This window comes from Danio rerio, chromosome 8 (genome assembly GCF_049306965.1).
Source record: "Danio rerio strain Tuebingen ecotype United States chromosome 8, GRCz12tu, whole genome shotgun sequence".
Classification (NCBI taxonomy): domain Eukaryota; kingdom Metazoa; phylum Chordata; class Actinopteri; order Cypriniformes; family Danionidae; genus Danio; species Danio rerio.
In genome coordinates this window covers 43,483,678-43,496,434 of record NC_133183.1, presented here as the reverse complement: position 1 = coordinate 43,496,434, position 12,757 = coordinate 43,483,678, and the positions used below count along the sequence as shown (strand labels likewise).

The window sequence follows — 12,757 nt, the reverse complement described above, 5'->3', positions numbered from 1 at the left end:
TTGTGCTGAATCAGATGCCATCTCTGAAGGTGACCCTCGATCGCTCCCTTCCGTGTTCTCTCTCTCTCTCTCTCTCCCCCCACCAGCCGCCTTTTTCTTTCCTTTCACCCCGCCTCCTCATCCGTTCTTCAATCCTATGCCCCTCTTTCTCTCCCTCCTCAAACATGTCTTCCATCCCTCGCTCTTCTGCTAGGCTGATATTGATCCCTGCAGTCCTGCCTCTCGCCGCCTCGGTGCAGCCAAAGGCTCAAGGCTGTGTGCGGTTTTCTTGTAACAATTTTATAGCGACACACTTATGGCCACCCTGCTATCAATATCCATATAACGGGGACCTATCCATCACCGTTCAGATTTATATTTGTGTTGTCCCAAGCAAAAGACATGTCAAGGTCCATTTGGCCGGGATAATGAAGCGAGAGAGGGACTACAGTCCAGGTATTGACTCTTAGGTTAAATGGAGGGAACATAAAGAACAGTACAATCTCAACTGTGCCGCGCTTCGCTGACCCGGGTCAAGATATAAGTGTTCAAACAGTTTAGTTCATTGATTGGAGTGTTATGATAGTTTTGCTATTCTTTTTGCCCTTAGGGGAAATTGGACATGGTCATGTACTATCATTTGAATGTGCTTAAAGAAAACATGAATTGAGAAATCAAATTTCCTTTGATATTCTGACATATAGGAGGTCACTGTACTATTAAAAATCAGCCTATAAGTTTTGGAACTCACTTATTAAGCCAAACACTTGGAACATAACAAATTGAAAGCCAGTTGTAAATCGATTTAGATGTGTTTAAAAATAATAACTATACAAATGGACACATGCATGAATGAAAACTGAATGTCTTTAGAAAGTTTTGTCATATTTTTTGTGTATTTTAACATTTCATTTAACTTCATTTGCATCTTGTTCAGCTCATCTGGTGTATCTTTCAGATGTTTCACATAGCAGGTCAATAGTTTTTACAAAACTAAAGTCAGACCTTTCTCTTTTTTCTTTGAATTTTAAAATTACAATCCATTTTAGATTAAAATCTTCTCATGCTTCGACTTTAATTTCCTCTATTTAAAATGGAATGAAAGCAAAGTCTTACTTTGTTTATATCATGAAATTTCTATTATTTTTACAAACCTAATTGAATTTGGGGTCTGTGTGAAATCAAAATATACAATGTTTATTGTGCATGTACAGATTGTAATTCTTTAGGTGATTAATTAATCTGTTAATCTGCTCAAAAACTGTTTGCTTAGGTAATCTTCAATCAAAGTCAATTTGCTTCTGCATTTAGAGTGTAAATCTTTCTCTGTTGACGTCAGTTTGATGGCTTTAGAATATTCTTAACCATGTATACCTCTTACCATTAGTTTGCAATGTGGAAAGAAAGGGAAACTCAAAAAGAAAGTCCCACCCCCTACTCAATAATTTGTTTCAGTTGGAAGTACATAAACAACATGAAATAAAAGTCTCAGCAACTTTAAGTTAACGCAGACTTTAACATTTCAATTTAGTTTTGTTTTATATCAATTTTACAAAAAACATGCATCAAAGGCCTGATAAATGGACACATTTTCATTTACTGTATGTCTACAAATAAAAACAAAAATCGAATAAAAAATTGTGTGATAATTAAATCATCAAAATAGGAAATTGAATTGTGAGTTCAGTGAATTGTTACATCCCTACCAAGGCTGGGTCTATAAATGATATCATATCGAATCGCGATAAAATTTATGTCAATAATACGGAGCTTAACATGCTGCAATTAAAGAAAACGCATGCATTTACAAAAAATGGCAGCAAATTAAGAAAAGATATTCATCTGTTTGACAGCACATGCTGCAAATCTTCACAACACATACACATTAAAAAGCGCACGGTATTTTCCCACAACATAAACATTGATAAAACGCGCTTCATTTTCTCACAACACAAAGAGAATGAAACACAACGGAAATGTTTCAAGGGTATCCAAAAACGTGATGGACGCTGCTGTGCCGTGGCAATCACTCAGTGAAGTTGTAGGTGATCTTTAAAAGGTGGGTTTTTTGTTTTTTTATTTTAATATTCCGATTCCCTTGTCTTTAGTATTTACTAACCTAAAAAAACCATAACATAAATAGCCGAGTCCATCACGTTTTAGGGTCTCCTTGAATCATTTCCACTGTGTTGTGAGAAAATGCAGTGCATTTTCGTGAAATGTTTGTGCTGTGGGAAACTGCAGCAAGTTTTATTAATTGTTTGCATTGTGTGAAAATGTAGTGCATCTTTTAAACATGTGTTTGCGCTGTGAAGATTTGTGGCATGTGTGGGGTCAAACAGATGAAGATCTTTTCTTAATTTGGTGGCGATTTTGTAATTGCATGTGTTTTCTTAAATTGTAGCACGTTAAGCTCTCTCGGCCACCATACGATAATGATGATAAGCTATGAACATTTTTACCTTGATATTGATCTAAGAGCCAATCACACAAATTTGTGTTTTTACCATTTTTTATAAAGCAAAACATTAAATTTAAAATATTTCTGTAATTTTTTTTTAGAAAATACAATAAGTATATTTTTGTTTGTGTACTATATATGTTGTCAGGTACAGTTCTTCAGAACATTAGATTTTATATTGTATATCATAAGTATATTACAGAAAATCGAAATCTCTTTAAAAAATCTGAATAATGTGTGTAAACTGTTTTTGTTAATAAACATTACTTTAAAATATTATGTAATGAAGCTCTAGTCTTTGTGGCTTCAGTCATTGTTGGGATACTCTTTTAAAGCTGAAAGCATTAACAACTTATATCGAAATATATATTGTTATCGTTCAATATGGAAAAGGTTTATGGAGATTGTATTTTTGCCATATCGTCCAGCCCTGATCCCTACCAAAGACAGGTTTTAATTAATGTCATATTTTGTTGCAAATGTCAAATTTTGCCATAATGTCATATTTTGTCTCAGTTTGACATCATAAACAGTCTCATCAGAAAATCATTAGTTTCTAATACATAATTCCCTCTTTAGACAGCCCATTGGTTTGTGCATGCAAGGTGAGTAAACATAAGACAGAAACAGTATTGTTCATGCGACAAAAATTATGCATTTGAAGTTGTTGCATTGCCATCTTTATAATCCGGACACAACGTCTACTCAAGACATGACATTCTGTTCTGATACTGAGGAAAAATTACATTACAATACTGCCTTTTTCTGTAATTTATATAATAGGATATAAAAAATAATTTTACCACATTACTTGAATAGATCTTTTTAAAAAGAATTTCTAATTTTAGACTGATTGAAATGATTCTGTAGAGGAGTTACATCTTTATAAAATATATAATAAACTAATTACATGTAGGCAAATGCAGTGGAGGGAAGATAAACGCTAAACAGTGCTTTTTCTGAGGAGTCAAAGTATTCAGACACACAAATTTAAAAATCAAATGTGAAATAGTGCTGTATTCATCATATAAATAACTGAATTCAATTAACCTTCCTCAAAAGTAATTTAGTTTCTTTTCAAATTCTCTAGACTCTCATGAAATACTTAGTCACATGTCTTAAAAACACATGTAAATAATAAACTATTACTGTATTCATGCTTTTACTATGCTATGGTTAAAATTGTATAGCCATAGCTAGCCTTTTTAAGTGAATACATTAGATATGGAGCTTTTGGTGTTGCCACCTTTTCAAATATGTTTGCATGCTTTGATGTTTGGCTGAGCACCAAGTTAAAGATGTAAATGATTTTATGTAATTATTTTTAATGCTAATGCTGAAACCATATAGCGTCCTGCTACAAAAGCTATAGATACTGTCAGCAATGCACATGGGAAAGTGACCAAACCAAATCCATTTCTCCTATTGTCAGAAGTAAGTAGCACAAGTGCTTCAGGACAGAAATAGCAGCAGACATTAGTTTATGTCACTTCACATAGTGCTAGCCCGATCTCTATCTCTACATAACTATTGTATATATAAAATGTATTTAAAAATAATCAAAAAGTGGCTAATTCATACAAATATGAACTATGTAAGGGGAACTGAAATGTATGATTTTTTAGATGAAGTTTACTTTTAAAAAATTCTGGGTTCCACACAATCAATTTGTGTTCAGACACAACTATTAGGTTGCTTCTGTCAAAAAACTCACAGTGCATGTATTTTGAACACGCAGCTGAATAATTTAATTGAGTGTGTGCCCTAAAAGTTAACTCTATTACTATCCATTTTATCCTTCCCACGACAGCTTACCTAATGCCACAGTAATAGTTATTCATTGTCAATTATCACATCGTTAAAGGTGCTGTATGTAAGTTTAACACCTAGTGGTTGAACTAGGTATTGCACGCCTTGTTCAAAACATGCAAGCGCAGGTTGCCAGATAGATGGCATCAACAGAAGTGTGCCAAACTATCGAGCCTAAAGGGGTTCTAAATAAAAGCAACAGCACACGATAGAAGGACTATGTTGCATATTAAAAGGAGTTTTGTTAACTAACATCTGAAATTTATATTTTAGAAACCGTTTCAATTTCTTGCAGCTGAACAACAGTAAACTATGACAATGCTCACATCAGGTACACCTCATGTGCTTTATTCAGTGTTAAATGCGAATAATGTGAGTTTGAATGCCATCTTAGGTGACATTTCTTACTAGATAGTTGACCTCAGATTTTAAAAATAAAATGTTTGAAATTGAACTTTAGAACTGTGTATGTAAATTTAATAATGTTAAACAGGTTTAATATGTATTAATTGGATTGTAAATCTTACCATTTGATTGGAGTGCAGTGAGTGCACATATTCTGTGCTTCAGAATGGCTGTATTCATGTTTTGTCTGGTGCAAACAGCCAAATTGCTTATCACTACAAATCTCCTCACATAGCCTGTTGCTAGAACATGGAGTTAACTTGTTAATAAAGGTTCAGCGCTGGAACCACACCTTACTCTATCTCCTTAATCAATCACCTATTCCCTTAAACTTATTTAGGGTAGACTATCCCTCTAGCACTGTTCTTCTTGTTCTTTGAACCTACCCTCCCTCCAGGGCCGGAGTGTGACTCTTTTTCAGGCCTTGAGTTTCAAGCATTAGGCCGGCCCACCTCAGTTCACGACTGACTATTTTAAAATAAGGTCATTTCCAATTCAGTTTCTAATTACACTATCACATCTTATTCAAGAAAACAGCTGCTTTAGAACTTCAAATGTTCAACAACCTTACAGTTTTATATGTCTTAACAATAAAAATGAAAAAAAAAGAATTACTCAGGTGAGGATCGAACACGTCGTAACGTAACGTGCTGACCACTGGACCACAATGGCGCTGTTACACTTGTGTGGCCGGAATGACTGTTACATCATCAGTACCCTGCTGGCTGCATTTTGCTCATGGGGCTGCGAGACAATAAATAAGTAGAGCAGAGCTGCGGCAAAATAATGAATAAAAAGATTGAGGCTATGGTCAAATAAATCAATAAATGAAAAAAAAGTGCGACTGCTGAAAGTGCAAGCAGCTAGAAACACCGGCCCTCGCGGCCAAAAACAACGGACCGGCCCACCGGGAACTCTCCCAGTCCTCCCGATTGGCCAATCCGGGCCTGCCTCCCTCCCTCCATTTCCTTGCTTCCCATTCACAATCCAACAACACACTTCACTCCTGCATGTAGGTTGAATCGGGGGGTCCAATCGCTCTGTCAAACTATTACAGAGACAGTACCACCACTCTGAGTCTCTGGGCATATTAGGATGTTTTAGAAACATATTATAGATTTTTTATGCTTTAGAAAAGTCAAAAACTTTCATAACACCTTTAATCGTTTCAGCTTGTGTCCATGGGTGAGAACAGTTTGAATATTCCTTATCATTAACTTTCACTTTACAATACAGCAAATTCACTGCTAAGTGAAAGAACAGGACAAATGGTGGGAGGGGGTCTTTGGCTGCAACTGGCGCCGGGGCCTTTTAAGTCATAAATAGTCCCTGCACCAAACCTGCCTCTAAACATAACCATCACTGGGGATTATGTACGAATGAGCCCTTATATTTTCATTTGATTTAGCTTCTAAATTAAAAAGGTATATGAACTGTTGCGGGGTGGAATTATGGCTAAGGGGTTGGTTGAACAGTTTTTAAACTAAATTGGCCATAGTGTGTGAAATGTTTAAGTTGTACTCTCAATGTTGGGTTGCAGCAGGTAGGGAAAAAGCCAGTAAAACATATGCCAGAGTAATTGGCAATTCATTCTGCTGTGGCGACCTGTGATAAAGCAGGGAATAGGGTGAATGAAAGTGAGCAAGTAAAACTGTTGTAAGATCATCCATTAAGTATAGATGCAATCAGTCATGGATTATAAAGATTATTTTGTCTCTATCAGTGTTGTGTCACAGTATTTAACGTTATGAAAGAGCAAATTGATTTTATTTTTAATAAAGCTCCAAATAACCTGAGTAAGAAAAGGAGTGCTATTTCATTAACGTAAGCACATGGTCTGAAGCGCATTACGCAGGTAATATATAGTCTAAATAATTTTTTTGAAGATAGTTTGGTTGGGATGATAAATGGACATTTGTGACAATTATAAGATTAGAATTATGAAAATGGTCATGACCCCTTAAAAACCCTTCTGTCATCATCGACTCCCAATTGACTTTCCATTAGTTTCAAGGATACAAAAGGAAAAGTCAAATACGTCAATAAATAAATCAATAAATCAAATATTCATGAAAAAGAGAAGGAAAAATCTTTCAAATGTCTTGTTTAAAGCACTTGACTAAGAAATGTACTCTGTGAGGTTGACAGGGATTTTATAACATTTAAGAGACAAAAAAAGTTTAAATTTAAAATTAGGCATTTCAATAAAAAAACACTCTAAAATGCAATAAAACTTAAATATTTAATTTTAAATACATGTAAATCTTAATTATCCTTAATTCATTCATTTATTTTCCTTTGGCTTAGTCTCTATTTTAGAGGTGGCCACAGTGGAATGAACCGCCAACTGGTCCAGCATATGTTTTACACAGCGGATGCTCTTCCAGAGGCAACCAAGTATTGGGAAACTTACACTTAATTTTATTAATATAATTATTTATTGATTTGATAAAAGTTATTCTTTAAATGTAATGCAAATATTTTACAAGTATTTTACAAATATAATTATATAACCCAATTCAAATATAATTATTATTATTATTTATTTTTTTTTTTTTTTACTTTTTTTAATGACTTTGAATGAGTTAGTAAGATAAGTAAATAAATTTAATAATCATGATTAATTGCATCAAAAATAAAAATTTATTTTGACATAATATATGTGTGTGTTCTGTGTATATTGATTATGTATATATAAACACACAGATGCATGCATATATTTGAGAAAATATGATACAAATTGGCAACGCAGTGGCTCAGTGCTTCGCCTCAGAGCAAGAAAGTCGATGGTTTGAGTACCAGCTGGGTCAGTTGGGATTTCTGTGTAGAGTTTGCATGTTTTCCCAGTGTTGGTGTGGGTTTCCTCTGGGTGCTCCGGTTTACCCCACAGTCCAAAGACATGTGCTATAGGTCAATTGAATAAACTAAACTGGCCATATGAGTGAGTGTGTGTAAATGTAAGAGTGCATGGGTGTTTCCCAGTACTAGGTTGCAGATGGAGGGGTATCCGCTGTGTAAAACATATGCTAGAATAGCTGTCGGTTCATTCCTCTGTGGTGACCCCTGATAAATAAGAGGCTAAGCCAAAGGAAAATTAATGAATGATACAAATTAGATATAAATTTAAATATCTATATAAAAAATGAATTTATTTACTTATTTATTTATTTTTGTGTGTATATCACATATAATAAATATATAAATACACACATATACAGATTGTCATAATAAATATATAAATACACACACAAATAATGTCAAATCAAACTTTTATTTTGTAATATTTGATTAATCTTTGCCCAGTACTAAAATTAATAAATAATTACAAATAAGATTAATATAATAATAAAAAATTAGCATTTGTTTACTGCACACTTAAGCATATAGAAAAGAGCAACATGAATACACTAAAAATATCTATATTTATATTAAATTGCATAAAAGAAAATGTCCAACAACATCAAGATTAGAATAGAATGACAAAATGTTCATTTTTTAGACGAGCATTAAATATTTCAACCCTGATGCCACTTCTTTTGTAAACGACCTTCTCAATTCCTCAAACAATATGACTGACACAGATCCCATTAGACATCAGACACTGAATGAGCTGAAACAGATTAGCAGATTGTGATGGCATTGCAATGCAAACAGTGAGCTCAAAAAAAAAGAGCTGAATAATCTAGCAGTGCTGTCCTACAGAGAAGGGTAAACTGCAGCATCCACACATCTCTCTCTCTCTCCTTCAACCACACCTCAACACATCACCTTGAATATGCATGAAGTGAGGTGTGGACTGTGCATATCATCATCCAATTAACAAGCACACACACAATACATGCTCTGTGCAGAGGATCAGAATCATCTCATTAGCAGACGCTCAGCTATCAGATCAACTCAAAGCAAGCAACATTCAGACAGCTTCAATAAGAAGATTAGAAGTAATTGGCCAGGAGTTGGATTGGTAATTTAGCTGAAACGGAGAAGGTGAGAGGAGGATAATGTTTGTATGTCACCATATGCTCGCACATACAGAGGCTGTAGTGTAAAGTGAGTGTTTCTCATGGGTTCGGGATGAGGAATATTGTAATTGTTGCTTTCTTCAGACTTCTCTTCCCTCTTTCTGTGTCTCCTAGTAATGAATGATTCATACAATAACCTTGACTTCTCTCTGAGCCTACAGCAATGCACTGTTGTGAAGTGTGGGTCATAACATTCATTATTTCAGAAGCAGATGAGGACGGACACACCCAAACATACACACTCACACACCTCATGAACGCAGCATCGACCGGTTTCCTCAGACAGCGCTCACATACAACTCACTGTGACTTTATATTGCATAATCATTACATTTATGCATGCATGCTTTCTGAGAGCTGAGAAGAAACTTGATGAAGTGCAAAGATGAGAACCGAGTCGATGACATGCAAGACAGTTTGCATCACATTCAAAAAAGCCACAAACTAACAAATTGACAGCATCAACAATAAGTGTTACATGTATGCAGTAATAATAATTAATCATCATCATCATCATCATCATCATCATCATATAACAAAGTTAAAGATATTCACCCTATGTATGTTAGATTTCATATTAATATCCATGAAGCTTATTAAATATAAGTGGTATTCAATTATAAGTGGTACATAACTAATTTTATATGTATATTTAAAAAAAATCTGTTAGTGAATATAGTAATCTCTCAAATTACTTGTACATAAATATGAAACCACAAATAATGGCTAATTAGGGCATAATAAAGTACTATACATTTTTAAATAACAAAACAATATTACAGGTCTGTTGTGTATTTTTATTAAACATTTTGTTTTCAAAAATCTATATTTGATATTATATAAACAAAGAAACTCTTAATTATTAAATGAATAAAACTGAAAACTGGGAAATTGTTTTGTCAATGAACCAATGTTAACAGGACAATTTGACATTTAAAACTAGACATATATAGATAGATAGATAGATAGATAGATAGATAGATAGATAGATAGATAGATAGATAGATAGATAGATAGATAGATAGATAGATAGATAGATAGATAGATAGATATGAATCAAAAGTAGCCTATATGTAGCACATAACAGTTGTATTTGACAACAAACTCAACAAATATTACCTCATGTCTCTCTCACACCCACATTTACAGTCCAAACATCCATAAACAAGGATATTTAGCAGAAAACACTCACCTGCACTGCCGCTGACACACACACATTCTTTTCAAACAATTTATCCGTTCAAAAAGCATCCGCTTAAACGCGTCTATATACATTGATAACGGCTAGGTTTGACCCAAAACGGTCAAATTCCTACACTAAATATCCCTAAATGTTAACTATCCGTATTTATGTTTTAAAATGTCTAACTTTCTGCGACTTTAAACGGCTGTTTTCGAGAGCGAGCGCTGGGAGCACGCAGATGAGATGCGCGCGCCAGACGCGTATGTGGACAGTGTGTGTGAGAGCTGGAAACGGGACCCGTGATGATCTGGGAGAAAGAAAAAAACACACACACACACACACACTGGCTGAAAAAACGCATATCGGACAGCGCGGTAGCACTTCGTTGTGGTGGACACTCTAAAACAACAGATCCTGTCATTGGATTGTGGCTTTTTTAAGCCAATGACAACTTATGTCCCTTAAAAAAAAGTGAATAGCTTTTTTTGGGATTTTTGTTTCTGGTATCAGCAGCATCCTGAGTGATATTCACACAGCAACACGTCCAGTTAGAAATCAATGCAGAGCCCAAATCTTACCTTCATACTTATCGCCTTTTCTTCATCCCGTCCTGGGGCATTTTAATCCGCGTAATTGTTTTGACTTTCTGAATAAATGCGCTGATCGGTTACATTGCAGCGGGTTATGCTGAGTCGGGCATCTCGCAGCGCTCGATAAGCAGAACACGGCGACAGTATCGATCATGCGCTGCTGGAGGAGGAGGAGGTGGAGGACAGTGAGGAGAGTGTCGCGGGTGTCCGTGAAGGCATCCTGCGGGAAGAGATGCTTGTCACTGGTCCAGGTCGCATCTATAGCGCACGGATCCAATATTCCTAGGCGCAGGCAATAAGAAAAGAGCACTGTAATAAGAGTAAAGGAGCGACATTGGAGGCGGAGATGGAGAGGGAAAGATATAAGGGGAAGAACCGCCCCTTGTGTAAACGAACCAGGTAGTTTGCCGGTTTTGTTAATGCGGACAGGTGAAACGTGAGGGCTGGGACAGGAAGTGAGGAGAAAACCGCGAAAGTGTATTTACATTTTCGCCACACTTTTCCTGCTACTGAACAAACTGGTGTAAGATTTCCACTGAGATTTGGTCACCCGTATAAAAAATGCATTTAATTTATAGCAACTAAGGTGTTTTAACTATACTTTAATAAACTGGACAGAAATTGTTTGTCGCCAATTCAAATTTTAGAAACAACAAATAATAACTTGACTTCTAGTTGATCATTTGGCATCTGAAGCGGCTTATATGAAGGGCAAAAGCCTACCACTTATTCTAGTACATTAAAATATGCCTTGTTTTTTTTATTATTTAATTAGGTCAGCATGGTCAGACTTTATAGTATTCTAGTTTTTAATACAATACAGTGTAGAATATAAAGAAATGGTGCAGTAGAAAAATAATTAATATTGTGTATGACTCCCATGAGCTTGGAGGACTGCATCCGTACATCTCTGCAAAGACTCAACTAACTTATTAATAAAGTCTTCTGGAATGGCAAAGAAAGCATTCTTGCTGGACTCCCTGAGTTCATTAAGATTATTTAAATTAATCTTCAATGCCTTCTCCATCTTATCCCAGACATGCTTAATAATTTTTATTTCTGGTGACAGGGCTGGCCAATCCTGGAGCACATTGACTTTCTTTGCTTTCAAAAGCTTTAATGTGGAGGCTGAAGTATGAGAAGGAGTGCTGTCCTTCTGAAGATTTTTTGTAATAGGCAGCACAAATGTCTTGATACCTCAGGCTGTTGATGTTGCTATCCACTCTGCAGATAGATTGCACGTCCCAATACTAAATGTAATTCCAAACCACAGTTTTTCCTTTACCAAACTTGATTGATTTCTGTTGGAATCTTTCCAGTAGGTCTTCTGCAGAGTTTGTGATATTCGGGATGCAGTTGAACAGATGATTCATCAGAAAAGTCTACCTTCTGCCATTTTTCCAAATGATCAACTAGACATCAAGTTATTATTTGTTGCTTACACAATTGGGATTGATGACAATACTTTTGTTAGGTAGTGTATATTATAGCATTGAAATTTTTAGTTGTTAATGAAGCTATAGAATACTAGGCTAGCCTATTTACTATGGTGAACTAATAACTTGTAACAAATACTGTAGAGTTTAGTTTTTACATCAGGAATACATAACGAGGTGTAATGTAGTATAATATACTCTATAGTTGTAGAAACGTACACAACATTTAGTAATTTATGTTACCATAATTGTTTTATCACAGCAACTTACCATAACAAATTAATTCAGCTATACAATATGTGTGATTCAGAAACACTATAGGCTAGTATTTACTATCATTACAATAATATTTTTTACATCGGCATATTGACCTGTTTGCTGTTTATAGATGCACTTTAAGGCAGCTGGTCAGGTTGAGAAATGCAAACCAGCAAGAACCTGACAGCAATCTTTGTCTGGTTTAAGATTGTTTTTTTTGTTTATATTTTCAGCAGGGCTCAGTCTGATTGCATAAAAACAAGGTAGGCTATGTTTAGGCTACTTCACAGCAAACAAGTTTGGCTCCCATTTGTTTACTTTTTGGGAATCAAATAAATATGTTCTGGGAATATTATCCCATATAGATATTTTTGGTAACATAAAAAACAACCTCAGAATGTTGTAAGGAGTTTTTTATTTATTTATTTACTTATTTTGACAACTTGGGACTTGTGGAGCTGGGCATCAACGGCTTTGCTCTTGCTAGGTGTTTGGACTTTCAGCACTGAAAATTAAACCACACTGAACTGAACTAAACTGAACTCTTAAAAAACTGGACTGACACGATTTCAAACTCCTAGAATTTCTATGTTAATCTGCTTTGGTTATCTACA

At 35.1% G+C, this 12,757-nt stretch overlaps 1 protein-coding gene across 26 annotated transcripts in view; it reads right to left on the bottom strand.

The window, feature by feature from the left end:
- magixb (MAGI family member, X-linked b) overlaps nucleotides 1-10,785 on the bottom strand; it is a 179,161-nt gene extending 168,376 nt beyond the window's left edge. For 16 of the 26 annotated variants that reach the window (XM_068223164.1, XM_068223165.1, XM_068223166.1 and 13 more), the window contains exon 1: nucleotides 9,869-10,134. In XM_068223164.1, coding sequence (XP_068079265.1) covers nucleotides 9,869-9,951 — 83 coding nt within the window. In that variant the 5' untranslated portion in view covers nucleotides 9,952-10,134. Of the gene's footprint in view, nucleotides 1-9,868; nucleotides 10,135-10,437 lie in introns of those variants that run through there. The other 10 variants (XM_021478474.2, XM_073910911.1, XM_073910912.1 and 7 more) reach the window with 1 other exon arrangement.
- Nucleotides 10,786-12,757: the final 1,972 nt, after the last annotated feature.